This window comes from Musa acuminata, chromosome BXJ2-6, assembly GCF_036884655.1.
Source record: "Musa acuminata AAA Group cultivar baxijiao chromosome BXJ2-6, Cavendish_Baxijiao_AAA, whole genome shotgun sequence".
In the NCBI taxonomy this organism is placed as follows: Eukaryota; Viridiplantae; Streptophyta; class Magnoliopsida; order Zingiberales; family Musaceae; genus Musa; species Musa acuminata.
Window position 1 is genome coordinate 8,045,481 of NC_088343.1, and position 19,978 is coordinate 8,065,458.

A 19,978-nucleotide genomic window follows, 5' to 3' on the forward strand; every position below is an offset into this window, starting at 1 on the left:
TCTCCGAATGTAATCGACAGAACCATCACGTGAGATCGGACAAGCCGAATCATACGCTGCCAGTCCACTGCGACTCGGAGGACCGAACGGATCATCTTTGATTCCATGAGACACACATTTGTCTACATTCATGTTTTTACTGGCTGTAAGCTGTAAATTAATTTATCCCCTCTTATTATTAATTTTATGTTGTTCTGCCGAAATATTTGTCTTCTTCTGTCTGTCTGTCTGTCTGTTAAAGATTAACATGACTTTGTATAGAGTATTTTTGTGATTTCTCTATTTATGGTTAAATAGAAATTTAAGAAAAAACTAGTCGTAATATTCCAATTCCCTTAGGGTCAGTTCTTGATTTTTTTTCGATCATTAAACTCTATACAAAGCAATTAAATCGATACCATTGAATGTATAGGTTATAATAAAGTATTTTTGGTCCTCGTTTCTCTCTTGCATTACTTGTATTCGATATCTCATCTTATCTAACAATTCCATTTATAGGGCTTATTAGAATCCATCCATAAAAACATTATATGACCATGATAGTCCCAAGGACCCCTTGCCCCAAAAAAACAAAGAAAACCCTTCCTGTTGGAGGCTAAAAGCTATTATGATCATCATATCCAAAATTCTATCTCAGAGATGCTGAGCGCCTACTCGTACTTCTATTTGCTAATTGAAATATAAGTTTAACTTGTTTTAGCGTAATTTTTGGTTGTCTAAGTCTTCTATTTGCTACTTGAAATATAAGTTTAACTTGTTTTAGCATAATTTTTTATTGTCTAAGTCTGAACCAACTTCAAGATAAGGAAGGTTCTTCTCCTATCGGTCTCATTGTGAATTATAATTATTAATGATTTAATTACCTTAAACCTATAAAACTAATTAGTTGGGAGAATTCTCGACTAGTGTTTCTTTGATGATCAAGTTTGTATTGAGTTTGAATGAGTTCTTGAAAAAAAATCGTGTGCCTATGCGGATAGTACTTTTTATAATGGGTCATATTATGAAAAATAATTATGTATTATTCTTGAATCAAATTGGGATAATGACATCATGATGTATTAAATCCAGGTCACGTATTGACTAACTGGACTCATTTTTGGGTGTTGAAGTATGGAATATGCCATCCATGTGACATCAATTTGTTGTTATGCCAATCACATTAAGTTATACTATCGATCATAATATGTTAGTTATGTATCATTCATGTAACTTTGACTATTAACGTATTAGTCATATATTGTCTATGTGACCATAAGGTGTTCGGTTAGTCAAGAGCACGTCTTCGTTTTGCACTCACACGCACACAGCTTCAACTTTGGGCAAGTTGGTGAGTCGGAAAACATCTTTATTACATAAAATGCTGGAAGACGCATAGAGTAGTATGATTGTTGAAACCTTTCGTGAAGCGGTAGACTCTGCAGGCTGCAGCAGCATGGAGTCCACGGGCACCACAGCGGAGGAGGAGGACATTATAATGGTGAGAGTACAATCTGACGGATTCAGAGATCAATTCTACTATATTTCCACGGAACCTTCCAAACGAAAACGAGCATCGTCGCCATCAGGCTCGAAGGGAAGCGCGTGGAATTAGTCCAACGGTCGCGCAGTTTAGTAAGATGAATCCACCCTCCCCGGGGAAGTCTTCCCTTCACTCCTTTTTCATGTCGATCTGGAAGAAAGTAAAGACTGATGGCCTCGAAAGAGATAGATTCCCGAAATGTGGAGTAAATCAGGCTTATAACACAGAAGAAACTTGCATCACATTCGACCGGCCTTCCTTTGATTGCTGCGTCATGTCAATTTCGCATTCTTATCTTGACTGCCACATACGCTTTGATGGATTGAAGTTGAAAAGGAGGCACCCAGTCGTGGTCGAATCGGATGGTCAAAGGGTTGGCGTACGCGTACAGGACGACCAACTCGGTTAGGTTCACGAAATGGAGTTCGGACATGGTGCCCTCCAGGGAGTTATCGGAGAGATCAAGGGAGGATAGGTCGGAAAGCTTGCCGATCTCAACCGGTATCAGTCCGGAGAGTGAATTATGACCCAAGTCGAGCTGCGTTACTCTGGACAGATTCCCAATCTCGGCGGGGATTCGACCCGAAAGTGAATTGCCGCTGAGGCATAATTCCGTAAGACTGGTCAAGCGCCCAATCTCGGCAGGGATGGAACCAACGAGGAAGCACTGAACGAGGTTTAGCTGCGACAGACTTGTCGTGTTCCCGATTTCAGGTAGAAGGGGACTCGTAAATGAATTATTGGGCCTTTGGTAGCTCATACAATCTTGCATTAATACATTGATGTTAGTTGTTGCATCGGAGTCTAACCACTAAGTGTTTCTAGTTACTGAAATTAAATTGACTTCTGAACAAACCAAAGTAAGGAATGTTTCCTTTTTAACATGCGATATTTGACATAGTCCTTCTTTAAATGCACAGAATTCTTGCAGAAGAAACAAGTATCATCCTTATTTTGTTTCTTCTGTACTGGACCCTTATCAGCCTTATTCTTTCCAGATTTGTATTTTCTTTTCTTACCCTTAAAGTTGGTTTTGTTTAGAACCGATACAGAATTAAGATTAACAAATATTTTTACAAGAGAACCTAAATAAGAGAACAATAGATAATCACAAATTATGCTCATATATATTATCATAAACTTATAAATTCAAATAATGATAAAACACATCTGAAGATAGCACGTGCAACATTAATATTTTGTCTTTAAACTTTAATATTAATTGTTAGTGGTAGTCTTGTTGTAATGAAGTGTTCATTTGCATGGACTTATTAGTCATATATTGTCTATGTGACCGTAAGGTGTTCGATTAGCCAATTTTTGTTGACCGTTACGGTTAATTCAAGAGCACGTCTTCGTTTTGCACTCACACGCACACAGCTTCAACTTTGGGCAAGTTGGTGAGTCGGAAAACATCTTTATTACGTTAAATGCTGGAAGACGCATAGAGTAGTAGAACTTCAGAATGAAGCGCCGGGTTTTGCCAGATACGAATGCAGAACAACAAGTGCATTATTGTTGAAACCTTTCGTGAAGAGGTAGACTCTGCAGGCTGCAGCAGCATGGAGTCCACGGGCACCACAGCGGAGGAGGAGGACATTATAATGGTGAGAGTACAATCTGACGGATTCAGAGATCAATTCTACTATATTTCCACGGAACCGTCCAAGCAAAAACGAGTGCCGTCGCCATCAGGCTCGAAGGAATTACTCCGACGGTAGTGCAATTTAGTAAGATGAATCCACCCTCCCCGTGGAAGTCTTCCCGGCACTCCTTTTTCTGTCGATCTGGACTGATGGTCTTGAAAGACATGGGTTTCCGAAATGTGGAGTAAGTCGGTCTTATAACACAAAAGAAACTTGCATCACATTCGACCGGCCTTCCTTTGATTGCTGCGTCATGTCAATTTCGCATTCTTATCTTGACTGCCACATACGCTTTGTCGTACATCTCGTCCACCATTGCAAAATAGAAGAGCCTCCAATCTTTCTTGAACAACATGATCACGAACACACTCCATAAGCCGACCAAATATCCGAGCCCGGTACCAAAGTAAAATGACAGCACATGAGATCCTTGTTCGTACTCCTCTTCTGTCGAATCGACGTTGGGATCGTCGGAGCAACTCTTGGTCACCGGAGGTCCACAGAGATGGACATTTCCGATATAAATGGATGCATCCTCCAGCGTCCGAAGTTGATTCCCCGATGGAATCGGTCCCGATAGATTGTTGTAAGACAGATTCAAGTGGTTCAGAGAATTCAGCGCCGAAAAGCTTTGAGGAATGACTCCGGATAACTTATTGAATGACAGATCCAGAGTTTCCAATGATTTCATGGCACCAATTGCCGCTGGAATTTGGCCGACAAAACTGTTTCTTGATAGATTTAAAGTTTGGAGTGCTAAAAGAGACCCGATTTCTATTGGAATTTCTCCTGTCAAATTATTGTTTGAAAGGTCTATAATGTTGACAAGGTAAAGAATGATTGAAAAATTATAATATCTTCCCTTTATAGTTAGAGTGATGCTATCATCATAATTGTCCCAAAACAAGAAAGGAAGGGGGTCCCTTGTAAAGGGCATAAAATTCAAACGCAGTCTCCCATAACTCCTTGTAACATTTAAATTGCCAAAGGAGTGTGGAATTGGCCCTGATAATTTATTATTAGCAAGGTCGATAACATGTAGATAATCAAGTTGCCCAAGCTCTACAGGAATGTTACCTGAAAACATATTTGAGCGTAGTCGAAGTACCTCTAGGTCTAGAAAATTTTGTGCAATCCACGTAGGTATGCTACCTGAGAATTTATTATCACCAAGATCAAGAAAAACTACTCCACTGCAATTTTTCAATGACAACGGAAGAAGGCCATGTAGACTATTATTGTTTAAGTGCAAAGACCGAAGCTGAGTCAACTTTTCAATAGAGCTAGGAATTTCTCCCGAGAGCTTATTATCTGCTAGATTAATGTAGAAAAGGAAGTTTGTCTCTTGCCAACACCAAGGGATTTCACCTGATATTTGGTTGCTCGATAGATCGAGGATTTCAAGTTGTGTCAAGTTGCAGATAAAGGACGGTATGCTCCCGTTAATATGGTTACGTGAGAGATCCAAGATTCTCAATTCTACTGTGGGAAAGATTGATGGCAATGATCCTGAAAAAGAATTATAAGACAGATTCAAAAAAAGCAAGGAAGGTTGCACATGAGGAATTAGGCCTTCAAGCATATTGGAACCCAGATTCAGATAATGCAGGTTTGTCATATGCTCCAAGGAAGTTGGCATAGTGCCGTTAATTTGATTTTGGGAGAGATTTATATAAGTAGCAGAGTTATTCCAAAACCAATCAGGCAAGACGTCCTCGATGCTTGTGTTCGACATATCCAAATATTCAATGGAGTTTTGTGAACGGAGCCATCTTGGAAATGCAGGACCCAACTTACAAGAACTCAGTTTAATGGATCGGAGTTGAAAAGGAGGAACCCAATTGTGGTCTATTGAGATGACTAGGGAGTTTTCGAATAGATCAAGATCACTTAGTTTGGTTAAGTTAGCGAAATGGAGTTCAGACATGGTACCCTCCAGAGAATTATTAGAGAGAGAAAGAACAGTGAGGTTGGAAAGCTTGCCGATCTCAATGGGTACGGGACCTGAAAGTGAATTATCGTTAAGATAAAGCTCTCCTAGACTGGTCAAATTCCCAATCCCAGCAGGTATGGGACCTGAAAGTGAATTATCGTTAAGATAAAGCACTCCTAGACGAGTCAAATACCCAATCCCAGCAGGTATGACTCCGAAGAGTGAATTATGATCAAGATAAAGCACTCCTAGACTATTCAAATTCCCAATCTCAGCAGGTATGGGTCCAAAGAGTGAATTATAACTTAGATAGATAAATTTTAGACTATTACAAATTCCAATCTCAATGGGCACGGGACCAGAAAGTGAATTATCACTCAGACGAAGTTCTCTTAGATCGGCCAAATTTCCAATCCCAGCGGGTATGGCACCATGAAACATAGAAGAACTGAGATCAAGATAAGAGAGGTTGTGGAGTTTCCATAGCCAGTCGGGGAAGGTGGAGTTGAAGTGGTTGCCATGGAGATCGAGAGTGGCCAGTGCTGTGAGGTTGACATGGGAAAGAGAAGAGGGGAGGTCGGTGAGGCGACAGCCTGGTAAATGTAGCTCCTCCAGTGAGGACAACATGTTCACCGCTTGAAGCCAATCGTGGGAGGCCATGGAAAGGTTCACAAAGCTCATGTCGAGGTATCTCAAGGAAGTGAGACGCGAGAGCCAGTGCAGGCCATCGGTCGATAAGTCATTGTGGCTGAGGTTGAGGCGCTCCAAATGAGTTAGCAGGAGCAAGGATGGTCTGATCTCACCTCCGATAGACGTCTCACGGTTATAACGGTCTGAATTATGGAGGTTGAGCTCCACGACATGGCCGGTTCTGTTGTCACAGACCACCCCGCTCCATCTGCAGCAGTCTACTCGGCCTCGCCATGATGACAAACGGCTGGAAGGATCCTTGACGATGCCGGTTTTGAAGTCGAGGAGGGCGTCCCTCTCGCCCTCTACGCACCCCTTCGTCGTCGGCGTTGTTGCCGCCGTGAACAAAAGAATGCTCGTAAGCCAAAGCCCGAAAGAGTAGTGCCGTGGCACAGGGTGTGTGCTTCTGGTGCAATAGTCCATGAGGCTATTTGGTGAGTGGATAGTGTACTGAGAGATGGAAGGCGGCGGAGGACATGTATATATAGAGTGGGTGTGGGGGCGTGATGGCCCTCCCCTCCCGCAACCCATCATAGACTCCTGTGAAACGTTAAGATTGATGCACTGGTAGCGATGTATAGATAAAAAACATGACTTTTGTGGGATTCGACTCCTTCCGGACCTGCAGTCCGTGCACCTTGCAGCTTACTCGAACTTGGTTTCTACCCTGCCTGGGTCCCAAAGTTGTGGCTCGGTTCGCAAGAACGAAAGAGATTGATACTGGATTACAAACTTGAAAGAAACGGCCATTTAATCGGCCTTGTTGGATTACGTAGAACGTCTCATTCGGCCCGAATGCGATAGTGTGGAATCGAATTCATGCCTCCCTCATTCCACACGGTTTGATTCTGATGTCCGCACATCGGAACGCATCATCTTCTTAGCCAAGATAAAATGTATGGAGGCGATGAATACCTTATTCCAGGGGTCGAAATGTCGCCACCACATGTCAAACGTCATCACGGAAGACAACGTGGATGAAGACTCCGACCCACCGCAAACGATTCCTCACCCAATATAACACGGTAAACCATCGCTTTACATGTAGCGTCCTTCCGAAAGAGGGAGACTCAACGATGTTTGTAGCGGAACGCACGCTTCGCTTTCACATGTGTGGAAGTCTTTGTTGGGAACCCAAAGGCACGCAACAAATTGATTCGTTTGACACACAAGTGGTGAAGATAATGAGGATTTCCCACCATTTTTGTGATGAATTTTGTGGGTAATTGTCCCCACACGAGCGAAAGAAATGGCTGCAATTTTTCTTTTCTTTTTATCTCTTTAGTTTTCTACAAAATTGCACTTGTTTTTATTCCCTTCAAAATTAATGATTTCGTACTTATTTAAATTTAACTTGATTATGCAATTCTTATTACCTAATCACCAATAAAGATGCAGATTTACAACGCAAATGGATGGATCCCAAGTTGATTCCCCTATGCTTTTGTTCCCGAGAGATCATCCTGGCTAACACCCAAATGGACGGATGACATGCACTGAGCTGCCTTGGAGATGTGGATGACTCCGTGAGTTTTTTTGTACGTAAGCGTGCTTGTTTTTGTTAATGATTACTGGAGAAGTTTATATAGTTATTGATAAAAGAAAAAACAATATTAAATCTAGTATAATATTCATGTGAAATCTGGAGTCACTGGATCTAATGACTGATCGAATTACGCATTCATTAATATTTTTTCAAAAATAAATTATAATATAATTGTATTTTATATTGAACATATAAAATATATGAATAGTTATAAAATATATGAAAAATAAATAATTGTATGATTTCATTCAATCGTTTGCTTGTTCCAGCATTTATCATCTATATGTGAGAGACCAAACCATTCCTTGGATCCATCCCTACTCGAAATCATCATACGACCATCTAATCAACAAACCATTACTGCAGCCAATCATAGAAAAACCAAGATTGGTCGTATAATATTTGTAATATTTCCAAGCATCTAACGAACGAACGAAAAAAAAAAAAAAAAAAGCTTGAGATTGTGCATCACATACATTACCTTCAAAACATGAAGTAGAGATACTTGTACATATTAACCTCATCACAACCTTTAATTCATCGTCAACCTAACCGTAACTCGATGTAAGTATAAAATTTATTATATATTATATTAAATATAGAAATATTTTTTTATGTCAGGATTAAAATTAAATAATTAGATCTAATTTTATGATGTGTATCTTTTGATGTCATCTGAAAGGATATCTCTGTTTGATCTATAAGGACACTGTATTTAGATCTAATATCACTATCAATCTATAAAATGAACTCGATCCTCTCTTCCTATCATTTCACATAATCATTTAGATTGATGGTTAAGGAGAAGCGTTGAAAGAGAGACTTTAATCCATCAACTATAATCTATATTCCTCTTGTTTAGTCCTTCCAGTGTCTATTTATAAGCGAGAACAAACGGTCTAGAATAAGTAATTAAGATAGTTCCTCCTATCTCTTAAGGAATCCTATTCTAATATAGTGGCGAATATATTGTAATAGAATCCAATTAGTTATATTATATATATCTTATCCAATTATAAATGACCACAAAATTTAATATTCTCCCACTTCACCCATTAATTGATAAGATATAAAAAAAATATTTAAATCAAAATAAATGAAATAAAACTTATTTAAAAATAATTTTACCTAATTGGATTCCAAAGAATTTTGAAAAACATTTTATACATGGCCATTAATTTTAAAATAAACCAATAAGTCTAATATATAATAATACTATATTAAGTTCAACTATCAACGCGAGTCATAACGGTTGTATATCATCAATATCATACTCCTTTCTATATATCACAATATTCTTAGTCTTTCCTAATATAATTCATAATGACCATATAATTTGTCTTATCAAGACAATTATGTTTTTACATTTAACTATAATATACATAAATATAAATATAAATATGATATCAGAAACAAATAACTTTAATTAAGCAAGAAAAATATCAATAATAGTATCCATCTAAACAAGCATCAACATATCTTTTATGACTTGCTCACCAGCTTCGTTCTAAAAACATATTCTTTAAATATTTTATATTATAAAATTTTTATTAATAGATCAGAAATCATCATAGTGGTGCTCAGGTTGTCAATTTTTTCTCTAACTATCAAGTACTTTATTTCGATATGCTTAGAACCACTATAGTACTTGTCATTCTTATAGAAAAAAATTACTGTGGTATTATCACAAAATATCTTCAATGGCCTAGTAATTAAGTTAACCACACCAAGTCCTAAGATAAAATTTCACGGCTATAAAACTTGATTTGTGCCCTCAAATCATACCACAAATTCAACTTTCATTGTTGATGATACAATAAGCGATTACTTTACACTTTTCTTAGAAATTACCCCACCAGCTAACCTGAATACAAATCCTGAAATTGACTTCCTACTATCGAGGCAATTTACAAAATCAACATCTGAATATTCTATTACTTCAAGCTGATCTGATCTCCTATATGTGAGCATATAATCTTTCGTCCTCTGTAGATATCCATTACTTTCATTGCAGCTTTCCAATGTTCAATTCCTGGGTTGCTTTGGTATCTTCTTAGCATTGTAACTACAAAACTAATATCTGATCTTGTACAGGTTTGAGCATATAATAGACTTTCAATTGAACACCCATAAGAAATATTTTTTATTTGATTCTTTTCTAAGTCATTTTTCGGGCATTGGTTTTGACTGAATTTTTTACCTCTAGTAATAGGTATATCATTAGCTCATATTAAATCTCTTCAAGATACGATTAATATATGATTTCTGAGTCAATCTTAATAATCCTTGAGATCTATCCTTGAATATCTCAATGTCAATAATATATGCTGCCTCATTCATATCAACCATCTTAAAGTTTTTATTGAGAAATATCTTGGTTTCGTGCAATAAACCAATATCACTACTGGCAAGTAAAATATATGTTGATTCTAATTTTGATGATGAAACCAATTAATATGTGTTTATGATTTGATCTACGTTTTGAGTGACGCAGGATGCTTCGATTAGGAAGAGACAATTTAAGTATGAAGAATCATGTCGGGTTGATGGAACATGTCAGAAGATTGAACATCGAGCCGAAGGATCGGTCGACATATTGATAGAAGGCTTCGGGCCATGGTTTCGGGCATCGAGCCAAAAAGAGTGAATATTACGATAAGGATATCAGAGTTGTAGAGGTCAACTAGTCGATTGGGCAATGGCCCCACAAGAGAGGAGGATGCACCGAATAATCGGACGAAGCATCAATAGACTAATGACATGCCGAACGACATGATTCATGCTTAGTAATAATTGTCTAGATCGAAGTATGTTTTATGTGTGCAGGATTAACTACGATAGCAAGACATAAAGCAAAATGAAGTCCCGGAGTCAAGAATGTGATTTTGTTGAGAGTTCGAGAGTTCGTCGGAAGTCTAAATGTTCGTCGGAAGTTTTACCAGAACCAACCGAGAAGTCTAGGAGCTTGCCAAAGAAGCTCGTCGAAACTACCCAAGAAGATCATCGTGAAGTCCAGGAGCTTGTCGGGAGTTCGCTAGAACTTTACCGAGAGATTATCAAAAGTTCACCGGAAGATCGTCAGAAGCTCGCTGAAGAAACCTTGACTTATCAGGCTTATTTAGCTTAGTGTATGCCTTAGAATTCATAGTTAGCATATAATTGAGATTAAAATTTGACCAACCCAATTATGGGCTTATTGGGCCCATGTAAGGACTATGTTGGGCCCAATAAAAGGCCCAAACAGTGACCTAAGAGGTAGCATCGTCGTGACATAGTCTCTGAGACTATGTCAGGCGGTGGTACCACCAGTCTGGGTGGTGGTATTGTCCAGACAAAGTCTCCGAGAGACTATCAAGCGGTGGTACCGTCCAACATAGGCTATGGTACCTCCCGTACCCAGGAAACCCGGGATAAGATCTTTTTAGGCTCCAAGTTTGAATAAACTTGAGGCCTATAAATACATCTTTCATCCTTGGTTAACATACATAAGCACAGAGAATTTAAAAGTGAGAAAATGCTATTATAATCTTTTGAGAAATTTCCTCCTCTACTTTAAGTCTAGAATTATGTTTAAGAGAGGAGTGGGTGCTTATAAAAGTTGTCTCCTAAACTTGTAAAATGGAGAAGAGGGGTGTAAAAAGGTAGTTGATCTTCCTCCGTTGAAAGAAGATCGATAGTGGATGCCGGTGGCCTCGACGGAAGAGGAATCGATAGAGTGGATGTAGGTCACACGACCGAACCACTATAAAAATCTGATTTGCTTTTCTTTTGTGCAATTTACCTTACTTCAAACATTCTTACTTACTGCTATACTCTTCCGTACACTCTTAAGTTATCTTCCGAAGAATCGATTTTAATCGAACGAATATTTTTAAACCGATGTAATTTTACTGTTGCATTAATTCAACCCTCCCCCCCCCCCCCCCCCCCACCACTCTTAGTACCAACAGGCACTTATCAACAGTGTTTTTATTAAATTCAAAGAAGTAATGGTATTATGAAACTTTATATATTATTGTCTAGAAGCTTATTTAAGGTAATAAATAGATTTCTTAAGTTTATAAGCCCAACTTTCTTTTTCCTTTTCGATGAATCATTTAGGTTATTTCATATAGATTTTCTTAACTAAATTCCTATTCCGAAATATTATTTTCACATCCATCTGATATAACTTAAGATTATAATAAGTTACTAATGTCATTACGATTCTTCACGAGCCCTTTTTAAAAACTAGAGAAAAAGTCTCATTATAGTAATCGATGTCTTTTTTCTGAAAAAAAATCTTTAGCCACAAGTCTAGACTTTATATCATTTAATATTACCCGTTGAGTCACGTTTTATCTTAAAGACTTGTTTACAACCAACTCTTTTATAATTATTGAGTAATTCAATAAGTTCCCAAACATCATTTTGGACCATTGATTTTAACTCTTCTTGCTTTGCATCGTACTATTTTTCATAATCGTTATTTTTTATGGCTTGTGAAAATAAAAAGGGATCTCTTTTTATTTCTATATCATAATCTAATTCTTGTAGATATACCACATAATCATCAGTAATTGTATATTTCCTTTTTTTTTTAGATCTTCTCAAAGCTATCGATTATGATTGTTCTACAAGTTTATCACTGGCGACATCAACATCATGCGAGAGTTCTCATTAATTTGAGGAACGACAATCTCTCAAATAAGAGATTATATAAGAGAATTAACTTGATCTCCTCGATATCAAAGTTAGAGAGAAGAGTTGAGAGTGACTTTGATCCCTCAACTATAATTTCTTTTCTTCTTATTTAGTCTTTAAATATCATGTTTATTTATAAGTAAGAGTACAGGATCTAGAATAAATAATTAGAATAATTTTTCAATTTTAGAAAAAATAGAAGACAAAAAGAATTATTGAAAAACCTTCGTTGTACTCAAATATCCCTAACGAGATTTCCTCAAAATCTTATATGCTATCTATCATGTCGCAAAGTAGAAAAACTGATGGTTTTGAAAGATATTTGCGAACTAAGATACTGCACGTGGCCATTTAACGGCCTCATATTGGATTCCACACTGGCTCTACTCCAAAGCCTTGTTAGACCTGTCGTTCATTGCACACAATCTTCCAGGCTATTACTTTGCTGCTTCAATAATTCGTACAAAAGATAATTAAAAATTAGATGGAAGAGATGTGAATTCATATGTAATTTTAGACTATATAAGGGCATCGAAATAAGCCCATTCTCTGTCTTTACCCATCGCCTCAGCCTCGGTGGGATCCCTCCCGTGGCGGCTACCTTTCTCGCAAGCACCGCAATGGTAGGTTGGGCTGCTCACTCTATTTGCAGTCTATCGAGTAAACCTCGATACGAATCGTCGATGCGACTTGGTGCATCGGAAGATGGATTTCCGAAACGTGGAGTAAATCTTGATTTCGTGATGGCAAAGGAGATGAGCCACATCCAAACCGTGAGATCGTCACTGCAAAATGCCAAAGGAACCATGCAATGGATCGCCAAGGACGTCGTCGTACAACAGACAGCGATCATACACCCTAAAAACAATGGCTCATCACAGCGCCCAACGATCAACGATGCGAAATGTCAAGAACACCATGTGATCACCGACGACAATGAAAAGAATCTGTGCAGAATGGTGATCTTTATATCACTTGGCTAAGGAACCTCTCGTAGCGATAACTGATAACAATGTTAAATCAGTGCAGTTTTGTCGTCCGATGGTGCCTGTTTATGCGAGAGAGATCTGTGCGGTCAATGATAGAAGAAGGATTCCCAAACCAGACGAGTTGTTCTTGATGCCTCCTACATCGGAACAGAAACAGAGTTTGAGATTAACATTTCATAATCTTCGAAACGAGATCCTTTTTGACAGATGAAGTGGATCACACTTATAACACGACAGAAACTTGCATGACATTCGACCAGCTGCGTCATGCCAATTTCGCATTCTTATCTTGACTGCCACATACGCTTTGTCGTACATTTTGTCCACCGTTGCAAAATAGAAGAGCCTCCAATCTTTCTTGAACAGCATGATCACGAACACACTCCATAAGCCGACCAAATATCCGAGCCCGGTACCAAAGTAAAACGACAGCACATGAGATCCTTGTTCGTACTCCTCTTCCGTCGAATCGACGTTGGGATCGTCGGAGCAACTCTTGGTCACCGGAGGTCCACAGAGATGGACATTTCCGATATAAATGGATGCATCCTCCAGCGTCCGAAGTTGATTCCCCGATGGAATCGCTCCCGATAGATTGTTGTAAGACAGATTCAAGTGGTTCAGAGAATTCAGCGCCGAAAAGCTTTGAGGAATGACTCCGGATAACTTATTGAATGACAGATCCAGAGTTTCCAATGATTTCATGGCACCAATTGCCGCCGGAATTTGGCCGACAAAATTGTTTCTCGATAGATTTAAAGTTTGGAGCATTGAAAGAGACCCAATTTCAATTGGGATTTCTCCCGTCAAATTATTATTTGAAAGATCTATAATGTTGACAAGGTAAAGAATGATTGAAAAATTATAATATCTTCCCTTTATAGTTAGAGCGATGCTATCTTCATATTTGTCAAAAGGCCGCAAAGCAGGGCGGTCCTTTACAAGGGGACTATAAAATACTTGTTTGTCTCGACGAGTCAAATGCTGTTTCCAATGAGTCATTGCAGCATTTAAATTGCCAAAGGAGTGTGGAATTGGCCCTGATAATTTATTATTAGCAAGGTCGATAACATGTAGATAAGCAAGTTGCCCAAGCTCTGCAGGAATGTTACCGGAAAACATATTTGAGCGTAGTCGGAGTACCTCTAGGTCTAGAAAATTTTGTGCAATCCATGTAGGTATGCTACCCGATAATTTATTATTGCCAAGATCAAGAAAAACTAGTGCACTGCAATTTTTCAATGATGATGGAAGAAGCCCATGTAGTTTATTATTGTTTAAGTGGAAAGACTCAAGCCAAATCAAATTTTCAATAGAGCTGGGAATTTCTCCCGAAAGCTTATTATTTGCCAGATTAATGGAGGAAAAGTAGTTTGTCTCCTGCCAACACGAAGGGATTTCACCTGATATTTGGTTGCTCGATAGATCGAGGATATCAAGTCGTTGACAGTTGCAGATAAAGGACGGTATGCTCCCGTTAATATGGTTACGTGAGAGATCCAAGATTCTAAGTTCTAGTGTGGGAAAGATTGATGGCAATGATCCAGAAAAAGAATTACAAGCCAGATTCAAATAACGCAAGTAAGATAGCAAAACCAAGGAAGTTGGCAAAGTGCCGCTAATCTGATTTTGGGAGAGATTTATAGAAGAAGAAGCAGAAGTGTTCCAAAACCAATCAGGCAAGACGTCCTCGATGCTTGTGTTCGACATATCCAAATATTTAATGGAGTTTTGTGAACGGAGCCATCTTGGAAACGCAGGACCCAACTTACAAGAACTCAGTTTAATGGATCGGAGTTGAAAAGGAGGAACCCAATTGTGGTCTATTGAGATGACTAGGGAGTTTTCGAATAGATCAAGCTCACTTAGTTTGGTTAAGTTAGCGAAATGGAGTTCAGACATGGTGCCCTCTAGGGAATTACTAGAGAGAGAAAGAATGGTGAGGTTGGAAAGCTTGCCGATCTCAATGGGTACGGGACCTGAAAGTGAATTATCGTTAAGATAAAGCTCTCCTAGACCGGTCAAATTCCCAATCCCAACAGGTATGGGTCCAAAGAGTGAATTATCATTAAGACAAAGCACTCCTAGACTAGTCAACTTCCCAATCCCAGCAGGTATGACTCCGAAGAGTGAATTATGATCAAGATAAAGCTCTCTTAGACCAGCCATATTCCCAATCTCAGCAGGTATGGGTCCAAAGAGTGAATTATGATCAAGATAAAGCTTTCTTAGACCAGTCAAATTCCCAATCCCAGCAGGTATGGGTCCAAAGATTGAATTATCACGCAGATCGATAAGTTTTAGACTATTACAAATTCCAATCTCAGTGGGTATGGGACCTGAAAGTGAATTATCACCAAGATAAAGTTCTCTTAGACCAGTCAAATTTCCAATCCCAGCGGGTATGGCACCATGAAACATAGAAAAACCGAGATCAAGATAAGAGAGGTTGTGGAGTTTCCATAGCCAGTTGGGGAAGGTGGAGTTGAAGAGGTTGCGATGGAGATCGAGAGTGGCCAGTGTCGTGAGGTTGACATGGGAAAGAGAAGAGTGGAGATTGGTGAGGCCACAGTCATGTAAATGTAGCTCCTCTAGTGAGGACAACATGTTCACCGCTTGAAGCCAATCGTGGGAGGCCACGGAAAGGTTCACACCGCCCATGTAGAGGTATCTCAAGGAAGTGAGACGCGAGAGCCAGTGCAGGCCATCGATCGTTAAGTCATATAGTGAATTTAGGTCGAGATAGCGGAGCCTGGACAGGTTGCCCAGCTGGGGCGGAATGGCTCCGCCGAAGTTGGACCAGGAGAGGTCGAGATACGTCAACTCGGTAAGGGAACCCAAAAATTTCGGGATTTGGATCCCACCGAAGTCATTGTGGCTGAGGTTGAGACGCTCCAAATGAGTTAGCAGGAGCAAGGATGGTCTGATATCACCTCCGATAGACGTCTCACTGTAATAAGGGTCTGAATTCTGGAGGTTGAGCTCCACGACATGGCCGGTTCTGTTGTCACAGACCACCCCGCTCCATCTGCAGCAGTCTACTCGGCCTCGCCATGATGACAAACGGCTGGAAGGATCCTTGACGATGCCGGTTTTGAAGTCGAGGAGGGCGTCCCTCTCGCCCTCTACGCACCCCTTCGTCGTCGGCGTTGTTGCCGCCGTGAACAAAAGAATGCTCGTAACCCAAAGCCCGAAAGAGTAGTGCCGTGGCACAGGGTGTGTGCTTCTGGTGCAATAGGCCATGATGGTATTTGGTGAGTGGATAGTGTACTGAGAGATGGAAGGCGGCGGAGGACATGTATATATAGAGTCGGTGTGGGGGCGTGATGGCCCTCCCATCCCAGACTCCCGTGAAACGCGGAGATTGATGCGCTGGTGGCGATAGAGATAAATAAAGACTTGACTTATGTGGTATTTGACTCCTTCTGGTCCTGCAGTGCATGATAGTGTGCCTTAGTCAAACTTGGTTTCCACCCCGCCATTTAAACAAAGAAAGAGATTGGTACTGGATTTCAAACTTGAAACGGATGTTCTTCAACTTCATGCAACATCTGGCCTAACACCACCGTCAATCGATAATACTAGGGGTTGTCGTCCGCAATACCACCTCGTGTCGAATTATCGATTTCCCAACTTTAATATAGTTCATCTTTCTTAGGTTTTCTCATAAGCTTCTTGCATGTTTTTCTTCCACGTCGAGAAAGTAAAGAGGGCATTTTTCTGATCTTTTCTTTTCCAGAGTTTTCATTTTCATCTTCGTTTCTCCTCAGGAGTTCTCACTCGGTATCTTATTTCATCATCGACGCGTCGTAACTCTTTCACGCGTAAGGAATATGACTTGTCCCACAGCCTCAGAAGCACTAAAATGCACCGAAAGAACACATATGTTTGCCACCTACACTAAATGCTGCATCGATATCGAATGAGGTGTACATTATCCGAGTTGAAAGGGACCAAATCATTCATCGGAATTCTAAGGGGTGATTTAGTCCGATGGAAAATTAGATCTCACCTTGAAACCATCACCACTCGGTGTACATTAGTGATTCGATGAGGATGGAAAAGAATGTTACTCGATTACTTTCTTTTGATGTATGTAAATGAATGCAACTATATCTATTTATATTGCATAAATAGCTGCTTTACATGCGTGCTCTTCATCCTTCGTCACTCGTTCTACTTGAAATCTATAGCCTTTCTCTTCTTTACCACCCAATCTCATCACTTCCATCTTGTCGTGGCCATTTTCTTCTCCTCCCTTATCTTCCAACTCTACTGCTTAGACCCACCACCATTTGTAGTCTCATCTCCATCCCGCATCCCATCCGTCGATTAGTGTGCTGGAATGGTAGTTGTTCAAATGCATCGTACTACAAGAAACTGTATATATATACAGTGAGTGCCAAATTTGTGGAGTCATCAAATCGACACCACCACCGGCTGCTGCTGCTGGTGGTTTCGTGGGATGCAAATGACGAGTAAACTGGCATGATCGATGGAGTCACGAAATGACCCCACCATTGACTTCACTGAGTCTCCCGCCTTCGCAAGCACGATGCTCTAAAGTGGGATTCCATTTCCACGTCCGGCCTAACACCGCCCTCAAACAACAATAATTAATGCTGCTTTCTTCCCTTCTGTACTTTCGAGGAAAGGAGAGGGGAGAAGAGAACAAGTGAAAACGTAACGGAAACGAAAGGGCAACAGGAAGTCGCGTACCCAAGTCTCGCAAACACACCGAGCATTCCTTTTCCGTTTCCACCTCGCCCTCATTGGTGGTGGGAAGGGGAAGATGCATGGATGATTTATGAAGATGCATGGATCAGCTTTACCAAGTGGGGAAGCGTCACTCAACTGTGCACAAGCTTGTGAAGGGCACAGAGATCCTTACATAAGCTTCTTCATGCGTTTCATCAACCATTCAAGAATATCAAATCCTCTTTTTTTTTTTTTTTTTTTGTTGAAAAGAATGATAACAAACATGCTCCATATTCCAAATCACATATCCGAGTGTATGTCAGATCCTCAAATCGATATCAGTCTCAACGATGTAGGTTTTTGAGTACCTTATCAATAAAGTTCTTTTATGGTAATGTTATAATATCCCGATATTTATCTCGGTATATTTGGATTTATAATATAAAATAGGCATCATCAAGATCTTTCATCTCAAAATTTTTAAATAAAAATCTCTTGATTTCGTACAATATGATTATATCATTTGTGGCAAGCAGAATATCATCCATATATAATATTAAGAAAATAAATTTGCTCCCACTGAATTTGTGATACATGTAATTATCATCCGCGTTCACCTCAAAACCAAATGAAATAATTACTTGATGAAATTTGTGATACCATTGATGAGATGTTTGTTTTAGCCCATAAATAAATTTTATCAATTTACAAATTATTTTATTTGGGTCTTCTGACACAAAGTATTCTGGTTGTATTATATAAATTATTTTATCAATGTTTTAATTGAGAAATAATGTTTTAACATCAATTTGATAAAGCTCCAAATCAAAATGTGTGGTTAGAGCCATAATTATCCTAAAGGAGTCCTTCGTTAAAACGGAAGAGAATGTTCCTTTAAAGTCAATCCATTCCTTTTGAGTATAGCCCTTTAGCACAAGACGTGTCTTATACCTCTCCACATTACCATTAGAATCTCTTTTGGTTTTAAAAATTCATTTACAACCAATGGGTTTCACACCTTCTAGTAACGAAACAAGTTTCCAAACTTTATTGTCTTGCATGGACTTATAGTCTTGATTCATTGCTTCAATCAACTTATCCGAATTGGAATCCTCCATAGCTTGACGGAAGCTAATTGGATCTTCTTTCATTATACCACTATTTTCTTCATATTCTTAGAGAAATATCATATAATCATTCAAAATGGCACTCCTCCTTTCCTTAGCGGATTGTTGTAAAGTTGTTGGCTCTTGCGACATAGATTCTTGAGGATGTTGAGTTTGTTCCTTATGAATAATTTTTTTATACTGCATGGGAGTTGAATTGACTATATCCTTTTTAGGTATTGAATTTGTCACATCAGTGGCAACTATATGAATTGGATACAATTTTTCCTTCAAAGGTAAAGTCTTTTACCTTATTTCTCCCCTCAAATTCAATATCCTCAAAGAATGTAACAATACCCGTCTCAAAAATATTTCTTGATTTAGGATCATAAAATTTGTACCTCTGATCGCTCAGAATAACTAATAAAGTAACTACTTACTATTCGGGGTTCCAATTTCTTTTCATTATGCCGGTAAGACTTTGTATTAGCTAGACAACCCCATATACGAAAGTATCTTAGAATAGGCTTTCTCCCAGTCTAAAGCTCATAATGTGTTTTTGCAGTTGCTTTAGTTAATACTCTATTAAGAATGTAAGCTGCAGTTTTTGTTGCTTCTCCCTAGAGTGACTTTGGCAAAGTAGATTGAAAAATCATACTTCTTACCATATCCTTAAGTATACGGTTTCGTCTTTCAACTATACCATTCATGATAGGTGACCTAGGCATTGTATAATAAGGGACAATTCCACACTCCTCTACATATAAAGCAAATTGTTTTGGACATTGTTCACCTGAGCCATCATTTTTACTATAATATTCTCCACTATCTGATACTTTTTATCCTTTTGCTGAATTAATTTTCAACTTCAATTTTAAATGCTTTGAATACAATCAAATCCAAAGACTGAGATTTTTCTTGTATCAGCAGGTATCCATATGTAAAGTAATAATCTATAAATGATATGAAGTATTGTTGACTATTCGACAATGTAAATCTTGATTTCGTGATGGCAAAGGAGAGAAGCCACATCCAAACCGTGAGATCGTCACTGCAAAATGCCGAAGGAACCATGCAATGGATCGCCAAGGACGTCGTAGTACAACAGACAGCGATCATACACCCTAAAAAGAATGGCTCATCACAGCGCCCAACGATCAACGTT

General features: G+C 39.1%; 2 protein-coding genes across 2 annotated transcripts; both read right to left on the reverse strand.

Moving 5' to 3' along the window:
* Positions 1-2,923: 2,923 nt before the first annotated feature.
* Positions 2,924-6,246, reverse strand: LOC135614595 (receptor-like protein EIX1). Its single transcript, XM_065112113.1, has one exon. The coding sequence runs from the start codon at positions 6,212-6,214 to the stop codon at positions 3,425-3,427; it is 2,790 nt and encodes a 929-aa protein (XP_064968185.1). The 5' UTR covers positions 6,215-6,246; the 3' UTR covers positions 2,924-3,424.
* A 6,794-nt stretch (positions 6,247-13,040) lies between these two features.
* LOC135613777 (receptor-like protein EIX2) lies at positions 13,041-16,348 on the reverse strand. Its single transcript, XM_065110816.1, has 3 exons — positions 14,989-16,348; positions 13,314-13,836; positions 13,041-13,146 (listed from the first exon to the last, which is right to left on the reverse strand). Exons 1-3 carry the CDS (start codon positions 16,346-16,348, stop codon positions 13,041-13,043), a joined length of 1,989 nt encoding a protein of 662 aa, XP_064966888.1.
* Between the last annotated feature and the right edge of the window lie 3,630 nt (positions 16,349-19,978).

Coding starts and splice junctions, on each gene's coding strand:
- LOC135613777 (XM_065110816.1), bottom strand. CDS start 16,348: ATGGGAGGGCCATCACGCCCCCACACCGACTCTATATATACATGTCCT. Junction 13,837..14,988: donor TAACGATAATTCACTTTCAG/GTCCCGTACCCA, acceptor TCAACATTATAG/ATCTTTCAAATAATAATTTG. Junction 13,147..13,313: donor GACAAAATGTACGACAAAGC/GTATGTGGCAGT, acceptor GTTCCGATGTAG/GAGGCATCAAGAACAACTCG.
- LOC135614595 (XM_065112113.1), bottom strand. CDS start 6,214: ATGGACTATTGCACCAGAAGCACACACCCTGTGCCACGGCACTACTCT.